Here is an 18,358-nt window from a genome sequence, read left to right as displayed (position 1 = left end):
CTAGAAAACTGTGGAAAATGTTTATAAATTGAAATGAATTCTAATTTTATGGAAAGAATGATATGTGATAGGGAGGAAACCCAAGTCCACACGTGTAGAAGGTGGTGTTATGTGATGTCCATTTAATGGTGGAGCCTAAGCCCTGTAGGCTTGTAGTAGCCAGCGTATTGGGCACTAACACTTAGTGGGTATTTACTGTATGCATTTTGCTTATACTGATCCATCTAATTCTTATAGCAACCGTTATGAACTAGGTACTATTACTGTGTTGAGATGAAGAAACTGAAAACAGGGAGGCTGAGTCACAAACCTGACCTTGTAAGTGGCAGACCTAGAACTAAACCCAAGCATTCTTACCCTTGCGGCTGCACGTTAACCATGACACCATCCACCCTCTGATAATAACTGTGTGTAAGGGAGAATGAGAAGGATTTCTCAAGGTGATTCTTATCTGGTTCTAATTGATTTTGGAAGAATTTCTAGTTGTTTAGCTACATAGGATGTTGAATAAAATATGGTATGAAATTTCACCAGTAAAACTTAAAACACTTAAAGCTTCATTTTGGAAGGCAATGAATAGGGACTTTAAGAATCCCAAATTCAGATATCTTTTAAACAAAACTGATAACATGTTAATAACCCCTTTTCAGCTCATGATAATTGGTTACATCTTCATAATTTTAAGAACTACCATGGAATATCGATCCAGAAATTGTAATAAGAATGCAGCAAATGCATATGTGAAAATAATCCCACACAGATGGAAATTATACAGCTCAGAACTCCATGATGAATCATAACTTCTGGAAGACCATTCCATTCTTCCCGAGTCTATCAACAGAGGGATGTAAAAAGCGATGTAGTTTTCATGTTCAGCTTTAACATCTGTTGCATGGTAGCCTGATTATATTCCTATCTAAGGAAACATCTATAAATATTGGCAAAGATCTCCTTTTTACTTTTGTTTCCAGGCTGTTTATCTCTGTATTTATTCTATTACCTCTAAGCGTATCTCTGTGTAATCTGGGTGGTCTTTGGTGAGCTCAGTGTTTTCCTAATACAACTACTTAGGATTCTCTACCTAACATCATGAACTGTCTGCTACCAGGTCAGAGTGGTGTGTTTTCAAAGCCGGAGTCTGTCATTACTGCTGAGATTGGTCGTTTTCTTCTCTTTTGCTTTCCCACTTATTTATACACTATTAGCTCTTTCACAACAGTAAATATTTTAAATGAGTGATTGTTTCACCTATTTATTTTAATCCTGTCATTTTTCATGAAACCTGTGAGAGAATGAAGAGAAAATTCACAAAAAAAATTGGATGTGGTTTCGTGTTGACTTTTTTTAAATTATAGAAAAGACAATAAATATAAAAGTTGGCTGTAGATATATCAATACAACTAGGCTGAAATTTCAGCAACGTAAAAATTGTATATACTGCATGTATAGCTTTTGGTATCAGACTAAATATTTTAAAATATGTAAAAAAAAGTTTGAGAAGTTAAAAGCTAAAACCAAAAAAGCAGACTTAGATATTTGGACTAATAATACACAACTCTGTATACACATAGCAACAGATTGTTTTATTATTTGTTTGTGTAATTGGTATCATCTGTGATTTAGAGTCTTGGAATAATAGAATCCTTTGGGAGGGACTGTGGAGTACATTACTGGAATTGAATTGGCAGTGTTCACACACTGGCTCTGCTCTGGTTTAGAATCCTCTCTTTGCTGCTTTTCTTCCTTAGGTGGGACTCTTCCCTGGACACTGCGTTGAGTTAATTAATCAGAAAGTTCCCCAGTCAGTGACCAACTCAGTGCCAAAACCAGGTGAGTACATTTTTTCATTAGTGTGGTTATTTTATCAACTGCTTAAAAAAACAGATTTTCACTTTTAGCTAAACACATAGCTTGTTTTGCTGTTCTTTCCATTTATGAACATAATATGCATCCTTAATTTTATGTGGTTTTGATTTTTAATATATTCTTATTTCTCTATTGATTATTTCACAAAGGTGCATTTGACATTTTAGATAATTTCAAAGAACTACTTGGTCCATTAAGCTTTGTCATTATTTGTTTTTGTAATTATATAGTAGGAGTATAGCTTATTAATGAACACAGTGATAAAAGAAAAATAACAAGTTTAAAGAACTCACAGAGATGGTATGATTAGCTGAAAATTAATAAAATAAAGGGAATGTATATTTTATCAATGACTATGAACATCAAAACTATTTTATTTTATTTTTTTAAACTATTTTAAACAGCATTTTCATTACTTCATAGTATATTTACAGTGCTGTGTAAATATGTAGACTGTTTTATGAATAAATAAAGCAATGTTACAGGGGGTGGAAATCAAGAAAATGGAAGTTTTTGTTTTTATTGGGGTGATTTAATCGAGGCAAATTCTGTAAAATACTTAGCTTGGAAGTTTTTAGTGTGATACAAATTTTTTAAAGGAAAACAAAACAAAGGCTGAAAGATTTTAGAGGGAAGAGGAAGTAATCAAATTTGTTCCTCCTACTTGTGTTATAGTCCCTTTGCCTTTCTCCACCCTTCTCCCTACTCTGCCCCTAGTAGAAGAAAAAGAAAAAATGTCTGGGCCTCAGAATTTCTTTGGACAGTTTTCCTTAAATTATTTTCTAGGGTTAGGACCTATGTGTAAGAATTAGGAGGAATAAAGCTTATTTAGTATTTTCCCATCTCTGTTCCCAAAGCACACATCACACCATCTTTGCTTATAGTATTTAAGTAAAGGGCAATAACCCCTTTTGAAGCCTATTTCTTCACAGAAAGTTAGGAATTTTATTTTATTTTATTATTATTTTTTAAGAGTTTATTTATTTATTTGACAGAGAGAGACAGCCAGCGAGAGAGGGAACACAAGCAGGGGGAGTGGAAGAGGTAGAAGCAGGCTCCCAGCAGAGCAGGGAGCCCGATGCGGGGCTCGATCCCAGGACCCTGGGATCACGCCCTGGGCTGAAGGCAGATGCTTAATGACTGAACCATCCAGGCGCCCCTAGGAATTTTAAAATTTTAGGCAGATACCTTTTATTGTTTAGTAGAGAAAAATACTTCAAAACAGTGTTCTCTGCCGTTCTACTTGAGGCAGGATTCTTAGTCTCTTTATAAGACATTTTTATCCTCTGTTAAGTCCCCCTTCTTTGGGTAAACAGTATTAAAAAAGCTTTCTCAGTGGGTACTTGCTTAGTAAATGTTCATTTGTGGTTGTGATGACTATAGGTTTCTTTCTTTTTTTAAATATGGCATCATTAACTTAAAAGAAAACCCATATCCATTAGCAGACAGTGTCCTAGCCCCTCCCTGCTCCCCAGTCCTAAGCAGCTACTAGTTTACTTTCTGTCTCTATAGATTTCCCTATTCTAGACATTTCATATAAATGGAATCATACAATATGTGGTCTTCTGTCATTAGCTTCTTTGACTTAGCATAATGTTTTCAAGGTTCATCCATGTATCAGAATTTAATTCTTTTATGGCTATATAATATTCCATTGTATGGCTATACTGTAGTCTATCAACTCATTTTTAGTCGTTTCCATTTTGGGCTAAGAATAATGCTGTTATGAACACTGGTGTACAGGTTTTTGTGTGGATAAATATTTTCATCTCTCACGCATATATCTAGGCATGAAACTTTGGGGTCATATGATAGCTCTATGCTTAACCTTTTGAAGAACAGCCAGACTGCTTTACAAAGTAGCTCACCATTTTAGAATACCCCTGGCAATATATGAGAGTTTCAGTTGCTCCATATCCTTGTTAGTATGTTTTTGATATCTGCCATCTTAGTGGTTATGAAGTGGTGTATCTTTGTGAGTTTGATTTATATTTTCCTGATGACTAATAATCTTGAGTACCTTTTTATGTGCTTATTAGCCATTTGCATGTTTTTGGAGAAATATCTATTCAGATTCTTTGCCCATTTTTTAATTGGGTTGTCATTTTATTATTGAGTTGTAAGTGTTCTTTATATATTCTAGATACAAGTCCTTTATCAGGTAATATGATTTGCAGATATTTTCTCATATTCTGTGGGTTGTCTTTGCCTTTCTTTATTCTGTCCATTGAAGCATAAAAATTTCTAATTTTGATGAAAATTGGTACATTTTTTCTTTTGTTGCTTGTGCTTTTGGTGTCTTATTTAGGAAGGCTTTGCCTAACCCACGTTTTAAGATTTACTCCTATATTTTCTTCTAAGAAGTTTATAGTTTTAGGTCTTTGATTTTAGTCTGTGATTCATTTTCAGTTAGTTTTTATGTCTGGTGTGAGGCCCAACTCCAATGGACATCTAGGAGTCACAGCACTATTTGTTGAAAAAAAGGTTATTCCTCCCCCCATTGAATTGTCTTGATTCCCTTGTAGAAAATTAATTGACCTTAGACATATAAGTTTATTTTTGGACTTTTGGTTCTGTTCCACTGATCTGTATGTCTATTATTAAGACCAACACCACCCTGTCTTGATTACCTTTGTTTTGTGGTAGATTTTGCTCTTGGTTTATTCTTTCTCAGGATTGATTTGGCTTTTTAGGGTTCTTTACAGTTCCATATGAATTTTAGAATCACCTTGTCAATTTCTACAAAGAAGTCAGCTGGAGTTTGATAGGGACTGTATTGAATCTGTATATCAATTTGGAAGGTAATACCATCTTATCAATATTTATTAAGTCTTCCAATCCATGAACATGGGATGTTTTTCCATTTATTTAGACTTATAATTTTGTTCAAGGTTTTGTAGCTTTCAGAATATAAGTTTTCAATTTTTTGTTAATTTTTTTCTTTTTGATGCTATTGTAAGCAGAATTATTTTCTTGATTTCATTTTCTTGTTCGTTGCAAGTACGTGGAAACACAATTAGTTTTGTGTAGTAATCATGTATCCTGAAACCTTGTTGAAATGTTTATTCTAATAGTTACTTTTTTTAGTTGGATTCCTTAGGATATCCTATATTCAAGATCAAGTCATCTGTGAATAGAGATATTTTTACTTCTTCCTTTGCAATCTGGATGCTTTTTATTTCTTTTTCTTGCCCAGTTTCCTTGGCAGGACCTCTAAGAATGGCCATCTTTGTCTCATTTCTGATCTTAGACAGCACATGATTAAGTAAGATGTTAGCTGTGGGGTTTACATAGATGCTGTTTATCAGATTGGGGATGTACCCTTCGGTTCTTAGTTTGTTGAATGATTTTATTATACAAGGGTGTTGGCTTTTGTCAAATACTTTTTATCTATCTGTTGAGGTGATCATGAGTTTTTGTAGTCACTATTTTGAAGTTATTAAATTCAACATCAAAAATTTATTGTGGTTTCTCATGCATTATTTTTATATATTTCTGCTGTGTAAACTTAACCTGTTAGGTATTAAGTCTCATCTTTGATAATTCTGCCTCAAAGGTATACTGTAAACTGAATTTTTAAAAATTAGCTTAATATTGGTATTAAGTTGTTTTGAATGAGAAAGTGACATTTCCAGTAGTGATAACCTCCAGAAGCTTTTAAAACCTGAGAAAGTTAATCAGTTATTGAATTTTTATTATTGAAGAAAATAAGTTTCTATTAATAGACCTGTATGACATTGTTAATTCTAAATTATTGGTGACATATAATGACAGCACACCTTCAAAAGCTAATATTTTATCTTTTGTGAACAGCATTGCAGGGTTGGCATAAGGAAATGTGCATTCTTAATATATTTTGAAAAGGATGATGTGAATTCTATCAGCCTCAGGCTTGTTTCACACTTTAAAACTGTCTTTGCCTACAGTATAAACAACTTGAATGTTCTATTTATTTTTAACATTGCCATCTGTTACTGTTAGATGCCAAATCTGAAAGATGCAGCTATAGTTTGAGACTGAAATTTAAAGCTCCCTATATTATTACACAACAAGGGCAATAGGAAAAATTTTCTCTTTGGAGCTCTTCTTAATGTTCTCAATATGTTCAATTATTTGTGTATGTAAAAATAAAATCAATGAGTCACCATGTCCTGACCAAGAAAGCAAGTATCCATGCTGCCTTATGAAAAAGAAGTTGTGGTAGAGTGGGGTTGAGGCGGGAGAGGGGGAGAGAAGGAGAGAGGAAGACAAGAAGAGGAAAGAAAAGAGAAAGAAAGCTAGAAGTTTGTGCATAAGAAATGGGCAGTTAGTTCAGTCACAGGTTGTGATTTGATGGAGGAAGATGAGGTTGAGGTGGGGGGAGGAAGGGAAAGCATATATGGTTTTCTTTGTGTTTATCCTGTTTGGAGTTGATGGAGCAGTTGGATTTATTTATTGATCTCTTCAAGTTTTTAGTTTTCTCAGCTATTATCGCTTCGGTATTTCTTTTGTGCAATAGTTTCTCTTTCTCTTTTCCTTTACACATCATTTACACTCTTTGATATTGTCTCACACATCCTCTTTTCAGTTTAGATACTTTCTTTTGACGTATCTTAAATTTCACTGGTTTTTCTCTCCCTGTAGGCTTCTTTTAAGCCCATCCAATAAAGTCTTCAATTCTTACGTACTTTATTTCTTGGATCAACATATTGTCTTTTTTGTAGGTTCCATGGTGGAGTTCCTCATTTTCTCACATCTATCTTTTCATTTAGAAAGAAAGAAAAAGAGCAGTTGGGGGGGAGGAAAAGGGGAGGGAGAAGAAAGTAGGGAGAGAGGGTAAGAGAAAAAGCAAAGCTTATTTTTGAAGTATGAACTTCTGAAAATGAAGGGCTTAGGAAATTTAGAGAAGACTTTTCCTCTGAAAACAAAAATTTGGACAGAAACATAAAAATATCTCTTTGAAGCATTGGGAAGTTAATAAAGTGGTAAACACTTACTGAGCTAAGGTTAAGCAGAAGAAGGGCATGCTGAAGACTGACCCTGTATATGGAGACATTATTCTCCTAGGGTATCTACTGATGGAGTAGAGAAAGTCACAGTGCTAGGGGAATAAAAATTGGAATTCAGAGCCCAATAGGTCAGAGTTGCTGATAAACGCCCCAAGTTTTGAGTTAGGATTTTTGTGGAAATTGACAACAGATTCTAAACTGATTCTAAAATGTATATGGAAATGCAGAGCCCCAAATACCCAACAGAATTTTGAAGAACAGAGAAGTGAGAAACTTATTTTAAATATCAAGATTTATTGGTTTTTTTGAAAGATTTATTTATTTGAGAGAGAGAGAAGACAGAGGGAGAGAGAAATCCCAAGCAGACTTGATCCCACTACCCTAAGATCACAACCTGAGCCAAAACCAGGAGTTGGATGTTCACCAGCCTGCACCACCTGGGTGCTCCATGATTTATTGTTAAAACTTCGCTTATTAAGATGATGGTGTTGATTCAGGGGTACACAAATAGATGAGTGGAGCAGAAGAGAGTCAGGAAACAAACCTGTGGATGCATAGATACTTGATTTATGACAAGGGTGACATTGCAGAGCATTATCAAAAGTATAGTCATTTCAATAAATGGTGCTGGGTCACCTTGAATTATATATATGTGTGTGTGTGTGTGTGTATTTCTTATTTAACCCTGTATACAAAATCATTTCCAGGAGAGTTACAGATCTGTATGTGAAAGGTAAAACAATAAAACTTCTAGAAGATAATATAGTAGAATATCTTCATTACCTGTTTTCATGATCTTGGAGTAGACATAAGCAGTAATCATAACTGAAGAGCTTAATAATTAAACTTGAACTTCATTCTAATACGCTATTAAGATAATGGAGAAAGCAAGTCACAAAATGAGAAAGATATTTGACAAAGGTCACATGACTAAAGTATGTAAAGAGTCAATAAGAAAAGGACTAATAGACTGATTTGTTTAATTGAGTAAAAACTTGAACAGGTACTTTAGTAAGCATATGACAAGAAGGTCAACATCATTAGTCTTAGGGAAATGCAAATTGAAATCTTACTCTCCAATGCATACCCACCAGAATGGTTAAAATATAAGAATAACAATACCAAAGTTTGGCAAGGATATATATCAGTGGGAATTCTCACACACGCTAGCGGGAGTGTAATGTGGGACAATCATTGTTTGGCATTACATACTGGATTTGACACATACCCTGTGATCCAGCAGTTTCACTCTTAGGTATATATAGAACGTTTATAGCAACTTTAGTCCTAATTGTCAAAAAACTTGAAAAACTCAGAGGTATATCCATAATGGAATGGATAAATGAAGACATGTTCATTGAATGGATTCTTCTACACCAATGAAAATGAAACGAGCTACAACTATATTCAACAATATGGATGAATTTCACAAAAATAAATGTTGAGTTGAATAAATGTTGAAGCCTGCTATACATACATACATACATATACTGTATAATTCCACATAGATAAAGAGAGAGTTCAAAATCATAGAGCTCAAGACCGTTCTGTGGTATTAGAAGTCAGAGTATCAGTTATCTTTGGAGAGGAGAAAGGGGGTAGATGATCGGGATGGGTAGGAGAGAGATGATTCTAGAGTGCTAGTAATGTTCTGTTGATCCTAGTGGTGATTATACAAGACTGTAATAATGTTGAGCATCTTTTCATGTGCTTTTTGGCCATTTGTAGAGGAATGCTTTTAAAGTCCTTTGTCATTTTTGAATTGGTCACTTTGCATTTTTTAAGTATACCTCTCATCCAGATGAATATTCTTTGCAGTATTGCTTTAATATTCAAATGTTGAAAATCACATTTTCAAAATAGAATTGATATTTTCATACTGTGAAATACTCTGCAGCCATCAAAAAGAAACAGGTAGAGGCATATGGAATTTTTTTCTGTGATGTATTGTTAAATGAAAAAGCAAATCACAGCATGGTATAATCCCATTGTAAATTCATAGAAAAGGATCTGGAAGGATACATGCCTAAATGGAAAGGGGAGTATGTTTACAGTAAACATGTATTACTTTATACATGTTTACTGTAAACATGTATTACTTTACAAAATATGAAAAAGTTGATTGTGTCTCCCCTTAATTCCATCCTGTCCAAAAAGGTAATTTTTCCAAGGGTCCTTCTTAATGCACCACCCCATAAAATAGATATTTTCTGACAATAGCTTTAACTTAGATATTTTATTCAATTTATGTGTATGTGTGAAAAGCAGCACAGCTGAAGGGACAAGAGCATAGGCTCCAACCTTAAGTTTTAATCCCTGTGCCACATTTTACTGTGGGTGCACATTACATGGCTTCTCTGACTTTTAATTCCCTTATCTAAAAAGTGAGGCAAGATTCCTTTGAAGATTAGGGATAAGGCATTTAAAGCCCCTGGATATTTAGTAAATGTCAGCTGTATTATTGATTAATGTATGCTTATGCACTGTTATGTTATCTAAATTCCAGAGTGTCACAAACTAGATTTCATTTATGTAGATATGAAATTAGTATATTATTTGTTGGTAAAATCCGTGTGCCAACATGTCACAATATATCACTGAAGGAAACGGATCACAGTAGTTTTCATGGGACCACGGTAGGGGAGGGAGCTTCTTTGGATGCCACTTGAATAGAGTTTGCAGTGTGAATTTTTGTCTTTTTTTGGTGACAGCTGAATTTTTTGGTTAGTAGACATAGAAGTAGGTGAGGCCTTCATTTGGGGGAAAGACTTAGTAATTAGATGTAATACTGATGAAATCCTTATATTAAGAAGTAGTTTATAAGGTAACAAATTAACCCGAATTTGTGCCATAATTTTGGAATAAAATTTTGTTTTGTTTTACAGTTTTCTTCTTTTAGGGAACTGGTCCTCTAGTGTCTTGCTTCCTTTGTTGTTTTACTAATTTTTTTTGACCAATTTTACCTAATTATAGTTTTTTTCCTTTATTTTCATTTGTTTGCTGCTGAATTGTTTCTGTTTTCTTTGAGTATCTAGCACTTTGCTCTTCATAATCCTGTTTCTTTAACATGTCACTTTATTATGAAGTAATCAGACATTTTATACCTAGTAAAGTGAATGTAGGTTTTTACTTATATTATAGGCAGTATTGCATTGAGCATATGCTTGTATTCCGGGGGCTAATTCTTCAAGAATCAGATATTAAAATCAGCGCCCTAGGAGGCCTTGATGTAAGATACAAAGGAGTACCAAAATGCTAGAAGACCCTGGGGAGTTTCCTTTTTGAATACATTGCAAGCGACAGAATAAGATAATATTTTCATATTCTGCATCAGGGAAAAACAGGTAGAAGATTCATACCAGCACGTATCTGTAAAGTGCTTCAGGGTTTGTGGATACTTGTTTTTCCATTATGTGAATTGGAATTCAAATCTTGATACAATCCTGTGAGGTATTGGGGAAAGGGAGTATATTTCTATCCCCCTCCACACCCCGTGTTAACAAATGGAGCCACTGAGACTCAGGGAGGTCAGACAGCTTGCCTGAGGTTTCACAACTAGAATCTACTGAAGTCTTCTGACATCTGATGGTAACCGTGGCCAACACTTACGTAGCTCTTACTATCTGTCAGGTCCTGTACCAAGACACAGATTAACTAATTTGCGATTCATTAACTCAAAATCCAGAATTTGTCCCACTCTAGAACACTGAGTAGATATAAAGTTTATCGTTCTCTCTCTCAAAACAAATATTTATTTAATATGTTTAGCTTTCATTACAGTAGGAGTGAATGAGAACACATTTGAATTTCCACAACGCTTATACCAACAGGAGAGAAATTAGGGCAAATGCTGGGTTAAATGCAGGCTGATAAGAAGTGCTTATAGTACCCTGCTTAATCTGATTTCACTTCTGCCGTCACCCTTTCTGATGCCTCTCTAATTAATCCAAAAGCTATCCTTCGGTCTTTCCTCGTTACACGTAAGCCATCACTCCAGACTCTCTTCTCTTATAGCGCTTTCAGCCATCTTCCTTCTCCACCCTCCCGTTCCGGTCTTTCTCCCCATGTGCTCTGCTGGGCTCTGCTTCTGCGTGCTCTGAACACACGTGCGCTCAGAGCTTCCCTGTGCTCCCAGTATTCTAGACCATGAAATGCTCTCCTCCCCAGTTCGGCCACTTGCAATCATCCTTGTGTTTTGGGATTCAGGCAGTGACCTACTTCCTCCGTGAGAGCTTCCCTGACCGTCTCTCCCTAGCCCATCTCCTACTCACCCCTAGCCAAACTGAAGAGCTGCTCTGTCACTTGCTCACAAAATTGCCATCTCCTCACAAAGGACAAGTATGTCTCATCCATCTTTCTCTCCCTCACAGGAGGTTTGTACAATAGTTGTATAATTAATTACTATCTTAGTATTTACTACTAAAATGAATATTTAGAACACAACTTTTATTTGGTACTCCCTGGCTTCAGAAAACTTAAGTGATTTCCCTTTGTTCCAGAATAATGTATAAAATCTTTAGTCTAGAATTTGAGGGGCTCTATAAATACTGGAACTAACTTATCTTTGTAACTTAATTCATATTTAGTGTCAGTAACCTGTTTCCTTACTTCGCAGTATACTTTGGGTTTCCCTCCTTCTCTTGACTATGATCTTTCTCCTGCCTGAAATGACTTACTGTGTTCTTCACAAAGGCTCTTCAGGCCACTGCTTCAAAAACTTGGATGTGTGTTCATTTTGCTTAACAGATAGTATTAAAAACTGTGTATCCTGATTCAGTGGGTCTAGGGCCAGACCTGAGGCTCTGCATTTCTAATAAACTCCTAGATAATTCCATGATCCTGGTCCCAAGACTGTGTTTTGAATAACAAGGGACTACATTTTAGTCTGCAGTAGCTATTGTTTGTGTCAATCATTTGGAAATAGTGTATAGTAATGAGTTCTCTTATTTTGAATTTGATACTTCATTTTTTGTGTCTTTTTTCCTCATCTGCTTGTTGGCAGGTATTTTATTTTATCCTAATTTACGTCCTTTATATATAATGTTTGCTCTAAAACAGTTGATTGATAATTATAAACATGAACAATTTCTTTTTTTTTTTTAAAGATTTTATTCACTTATTTGAGTTCGAGAGGAGAGAGAGAGTGTGCGCGCACACGCATGCACGAGCACATGAGCAGGTGGGAGGAGGAGCAGAGGCAGAGGGGGAAGCAGGCTCTCCACTGAGCAGGGAGCTCAATGCGGGTCTCGGTTCCAGAACCCTGGGATCATGACCTGAGTCCAAGGCATATGCTTAACTGACTGAGCCACCTAGGTTTCCACTATAGTAATCAAAAATGCTTCCTGACCCTCCTGTATGCCCTTTAGCCAGTGCTAGGAGTAGGCCCCCAATCTGTCTTCTCCTTACTTGAAGTAAGTAAACCTTTTCCATTTTTGGTCATTTCCAGTATTCACTCATTCATTGATCAGAATTTATGGAGCGCATACTAAGTCCTAGGGCTACGACAGCAAACACAATAGACAGAAATATTGTCATTTTGGGGTTTATATTCAAGTGTTGATGAGAGGGAGAGAAGAAGGTAAACAAATGAGTCAAATATATAGTACGGTAGGTAAGTGCTATAGAGAAAAATGAAGCCTAGAAGGGGGTACAGGGGTCAGGAAGTGTGGGGATATAATTCCAAAGGAGGGTAGAATGCTTGGGAAGGGCTCATGAGAAGGTTGCTTTTGGGCAGAGGCCTGAAGGAGAAGAGGAGGGGAGCTACGCACGTATCTGGGGGGAGCTTTCCAGACAGGGAACCACAGATGTGAGGATGCTGAGCTGGATGTATGCCTGGCTTGTCACAGGATTTGCTGGAAGGCAGTTTGACTAGAGCAGTGAGTGATGTGAGCTGTGGTTTGGAGGTGAAAGGTCCTTGGGGCCTGGGTGCCACTGTATGGAATTTGGCCTTCATTTAAAATTGGATGGGAAGGCATTAGAAGGTTTTGAGCAGAGCTGTTATTTGACTTGACTAACCTTGTTTAGAGGATCACTTTGGTTACTGTGTTAAGGAAAGGAGAAGACACGCGTGGAAAAAGAGAGACTGGCAGTAGCTGTTGTAATGAGCCTGGCAAGAGACCGAGGTGGCTCAGAGCAGCACAGTAGCTGTGAAAGTGGGGAGAGGTGATTGGATTCTGGATATATTTCTGGCCATGAAACCTACAGAATTTTTAGACATACTGTGAAAGGTTTGAATAATTCAGCTAATTCTTAGAATAGAATGATTAGGATGTAGCTCTTGCCTTTCCAGTGAATTCCCTTGTGGCCACCATCACCCCTACAGATACACGTTAGTGCTTCACAGGATCGCCCCTAGACATTTTGTTCAATATGAGAGAAGAATGACAAGGGACCTGTCCTGTGCCATCAGCAGTCATTGGAAGATAAAATGTGATGCTTCCAGTCAGCCATGTTAACTTTTTATTTTGAATACTTATCTCAGAAGAAGTTGCAAAAATAGTACAGAGAAATCCCATGTACTCAAAACCCAACTTCTCCCAGTTTTAACATCTTACATAACATACAGCACATTCTCCAAACCTAGGAAATTGATGCTGTCACATTGCAGTGAACGAGATTACAGACCTTACTCCACGCTCAACAGTTTTTGCTTACTCTCATTTTCCTACCATGTATTTTTATACAGCATAGAATGCAGCCTTTTGGGTTTCAGGTGAGAGTTACTGTTATTCATTCTGGAATTCTCCTGCACTCTGGAAAACTACTGTCGAATTTATTTGTTCCTAACTGTGCTTAGATGTTAGGTAACACGAGAGACAGATGAGTTGTACGGAGTATCCCCAGATGGCTTTTCTACAGCATGGACCTCCCCTCTCCCTTCTTTTTCTCTTTCCTTCCTCTTTTCTTTCCTGTTCTTTTCCCCTTGCCCTCCCCCACACCCCACGTTGTCTTTAGTACTAACCAAGGAAAGGGTGGGAGGAAGGCTGTTTTTTAGTTTCTATTTTTTTAAAAAGGGTGGCTTTGCCTTCTCCACTCTGAATTAACTTTAAGAGCCTCATTTCCTATTCAACAAAATCCATAAATCCACAGCTGTTCCACTGGTAAAAATTAACATGTTTTGTTCCTGCACATATTGGAATTCTCCATGGTTTTTCGTATTTTAAAATTATATCAGTTCAGTTCATTGTGTCTCTTACTGTGGCCTACCACTTGTCAACAATTTTGTATTCAATTTATGTTCAGAAAGGAAGGAGAGAATAAATTTGATCAATAGCAGAAGATTTTGGCATGGTATGTGGTAAATACTCTCTGGCTGTCTTGAATCTGGCCGTTCTTAACCTGTGTGACCTTGGCAGTCCCTTAAGCCCTCTGCCTTGGTTTCCTCATCTCCGAGATGGGAACAGTATTAGCATCAACTTCAGAAGGTTGTAGTGAAAACTGTCTGTAAAATACTTAGAATTGTGTCCAGCACACAGTAGCATTATTTTGTTTATTAAAAACAAATATCTGAATGTGGATTTACATTGGTATTAGTAAAAAAGTCATTTGTAACAGAAAATACGTTAGTCTCTTACAATTAATTTATTTCTTCAAGTAATTTTAAGCAGGTAAACGCAGAGCAATACTGTTATTTAGTATGAATATTGAACCTCTCGAATACTTACATGAGCAGCGTTACAATTTGAACACTTGGGTAACTTACCACACTCAGGAAAATTTAACTCTAAATTTTCAATTCTGGAAAACCCTTCTTTGTTTTCTTCTAATAGATGCTTAGCAGATTGTTGTCTCAGAATTGTTCACACAGAGGCAGTGTAAATACTTTTTTTTCTTTTCTACATGTTAGTGGAGTAACAATCACAGGTTGCTGCTAGTTTAGTGATTCAGCCTTTTACTGGCGACACTTCCTGCTTGATCACTTACTTTTCTTATTTCATTTGGGCCTGAAGTGCCTCGTTTTTATTAGATACACTGTCTCCCATCTGGATAGCAAATATAAACAACCAAAAAATAAGCGAGTTTCTAAAAGACTGCAAACACAGTAAGTGCCAGTTTCCTCCTGGTGTTTTGTGAGCGGGACTCCTCACCTGTGTGGGGCTGGTGGGTGGAGCCAGACTGGCGAAGCCTGTTCTGCGAGTGTGAGTTCGGGCTGGGCTGTTTCTGTGGTGCTGCGGAAGCAGTACGTGCTCAGAGGGAAGGAGCAAGCTCCTGAAGGCGAGCCTCGTGCCCACGCACAAGCCAGCTCGCCTCGGGTAGGGACCAAACACGGCACAGAAAACTGCAGAAAGGGGGGTGCCTGGAAACAGAGCCGGAGCCTGGAAGTGCTGTGGAGGTCTGACTCGGAGTTCCCCTGCGGCGGATAAGGTCTGAGCTGTGTGCCTGTGATTCATTCTGCATGCTTTTACACGGAATGCAGAGCTCGTGTGTCCCGTGTCCTGTCGGAGCCACTGCTAAGTCAAGTCACTGGGAATAATTTTAAGTATTGATCCTAAAACCTGTGCCACAGCAAGAGGTAAGGATCGATCAGTTAGTTATTCAAATGTTTGTCTCCAGCAATGTCAGAATATTTCACTGAGTCTATTTTTACATTTTCTTTAGGCACATGTTTCCTTGGTTGCTTTTAGGTGCATGGTTAGTTGCTTAATTATTCAGAAATTGAGTAATTGAGCTTTAGTATTTGTCATGTTTGTAGAGAGGTTTAATTTTTGAAGTAGATTGTACCACATAAGTCCTGGGCAATGTGTCTTACTTTCCTGGTCAGTTTCAGGAAGTACCCATTTTTCTGTTTCAAATCAGCTTATTTCTTAACATTTTCTAGACCTTAGGTTAATGTACAAAAGTCTTCATGATGAAAAGAACATACCTTTGTATCATAAACAACCAGGATATTAAAAAACTTTTTCCTGGTGGGTTAATAATATTTCCTGTATTGGCTAATGGAAAATAGGCAGTACTGATTTACTAAAAAGATTTAGCAGACTGTATAAAAAGGCTGTTTAAATTAGCATACGGAGGTAACCCTCCTGCCCTTTTACTTCGTGTGTTGTTTTTCCTCATTGGCATTAATAACCATCTCTGTCCCTAAAATACGTGAATTAACTTTTTTCCTGTTGCAGAGATTTTTTTTTAGCACTAGGGTAGAATTCCAAATTTATGGGGCTTCTTTAGACCTTGGTGATAAATGCGTTTCATTAAGATAGCATGGAAACTGGAATGTTCTCTGAATCACAGATCAGCCCTATTAAGCAGCTGAACATTTTTCTGATTTTCAGGAATGTTCCACTACCATTTAAATGATATCAGTATTTTAATTTTTAAAACCATAAATGTGGGGAATTTCAGAATTTATAGCTCTTTTTCATTGTCAGTTTTTTAAAAAGCACCTGTTGCTCACATAATGGCTTGAGACCATAACTTGTTTTTTTAAAGTATTAGGTAGTACTGTATGGTATTCAGCAGAAGAGAGCAGAAATCTAAAGTTTCTTAGACTAAGTTTACACTTAAGATGATTACAGGAAGGACTAGAAAGTGATCCCATGCTTGTGTGCATCCTTCCTTAGTGATCTCAGCTCTGAATTTAGGAGCTATGACCAGATTTGATTAAGCCGGGTTTGGAAAGCTGACTCAGGTTCTGGCTAGCCCTGTGCTGTGGAGGACTCTAGACATTTTTAGACCAAAGGTAAAGAGAAATTATAGTGGTAGAAATAACTCCTGCTCATTGACACTTACTTGGCATATATAATTTCATGTAAGCATTATAGTAACCCTGACTGATAGGTATTACTATTGTCGTTCTCATTGTGTATTTGCAGGAATTGAGACTTAAATAGGTATATATGCTCAAGAGTTTGCAAATTGGAAGGTGGTGAGAGAGTGGGTTCAAACCCTCAGGTCTGTCTGACTCCAAAATCTGTGTCTTATTCTCCATGCTAATGCTCCTTTTTGTTTTTTTTGTTTTTTTTTAGGGCAGGCTTCTAAGACTTCTGCCTTTAAACAAAAAGTCCTCATTATCAGTTCCATACTCTCCAAATATAGAACCTTTCCCCTCCAGCTCCTGAAAAACAAAACAAAACCAAACCAACCCACAAAACAAACAAACAAACAAACAAACAAAAATGACCTGTGATCATATCAATGTTCCACACCAAACTTCATGGCTTAATAAAGTGCAGAGGATTATATGACATCAAAGTGAATATGATGATACTTTAATCCACATTTAGTCTGTTTTGAATCTAATAAAAAATTTAATTTCAAGAAAAGCGTTTTCACACTGTTAAGGTTCTTAATTTTCAGATATCTAGAACTTCATGTAGTATTTTTGGTAGTCTTCTTACCTTTGATGTTACTGAATTCCTAAGAATATGTAGTTATTTAATTTTTATAAGAGAGAATATATGGATAAGTGTCTTCCTGAAATAGTTTTTAAGCTTCATATCAAATACTACTAGTTCATCCTGGAAAAATAAGATCTGGATTATTTAAAAATCCTTATTAGAGATACTTCTATAATCTGTATATTATATCCCATTCCTGTGTTAGACCCCTTTAGTGTCAGGAATTTATATCCACCTCATGTTTCCTCCTACTCTTCTCTGCTAAAATGCAAATCTTTTTGTTCTGTATTTAGAAATGCAATTAGTCAGAGTCTTTTATATAATAACTGAGGTGGTAAAGTCACCAAGCTAAAAAATTCTTTCGCTTCTTTTTTGTACAGAGTTGAGGAGCAAAACGAGTCACATTTATTTTAATTTGTAATTTAATTTTAAAATAACCTATCAATTTTAGCAAGAATAATGTATAGCTTATTTATATCACACTAAAATCAGGTAAGCTAAATTTGAGCCTTCTTTGATATTCCTGAAATTTATGGCTCCTGGAAAAGTAAATGTATAATGTAAATAAAGAGAGTGTCTTATCTTAACCTGATGACCATTTTCCCAAGGGAACTGTGATTTATAAAGCTCCGACAGACCATGCCCTTTCTCACTGCTAACTGTTTGTGTGCCCCTCTAGGAAGACCAGCAGCATGATGTTGCTTTGGTTTCATTCTTCACTCTGGAAAAGAGATACATTTTTATTCAAATACTCAAATATTTTTGTTAACCACAGGCATGCCATTCCGTGGAAGAGTTGTGCTGAATACTCCGAAGAGGCAATTTGTTGCCTGTTTCTGCTTCTCTTTTTCTAAGTGAATTGTTCTTATCTCTTCTGTGTCTGAAAGATTCTTCTCTAAAATTTACTATAGATTTATCTTCTGGATGCCTTAGTGTCATTCATCTGCATTCCAGAGAGTAATGCCTTTTGAAATGCCTCTTTTCTCTCGTAAGTGTACACAGAAGCATACTTGACTTATGTAACTGTTAGTAGCTTTCCAATTTTTCAATCAAGAGCCATTACTGTCAGTGCTGTTTTTAATTTAGCATTGTACATGACATTTCTCAAATACCTGGTTTCCTCCCTTTGAGGTTGGAATGTACAGATATCAAAACTGTTACAGTCGT

At 36.4% G+C, this 18,358-nt stretch overlaps 1 protein-coding gene across 8 annotated transcripts in view; it reads left to right on the top strand.

Moving 5' to 3' along the window:
- The window catches only part of ARHGAP32 (Rho GTPase activating protein 32), a 287,685-nt gene that overhangs the window by 215,975 nt on the left and 53,352 nt on the right, over window positions 1-18,358 (top strand). For 7 of the 8 annotated variants that reach the window (XM_057317021.1, XM_057317022.1, XM_057317023.1 and 4 more), the window contains one exon: window positions 1,749-1,830. In XM_057317021.1, the coding sequence (XP_057173004.1) occupies window positions 1,749-1,830 (82 nt within the window). Of the gene's footprint in view, window positions 1-1,748; window positions 1,831-14,392; window positions 15,367-18,358 lie in introns of those variants that run through there. The other variant, XM_026505407.4, reaches the window with a different exon arrangement.

The sequence above is a fragment of the Ursus arctos genome, unplaced genomic scaffold (genome assembly GCF_023065955.2).
Source record: "Ursus arctos isolate Adak ecotype North America unplaced genomic scaffold, UrsArc2.0 scaffold_22, whole genome shotgun sequence".
NCBI classification, from domain to species: Eukaryota; Metazoa; Chordata; class Mammalia; order Carnivora; family Ursidae; genus Ursus; species Ursus arctos.
This window is presented reverse-complemented; position numbering and strand designations above follow the sequence as displayed.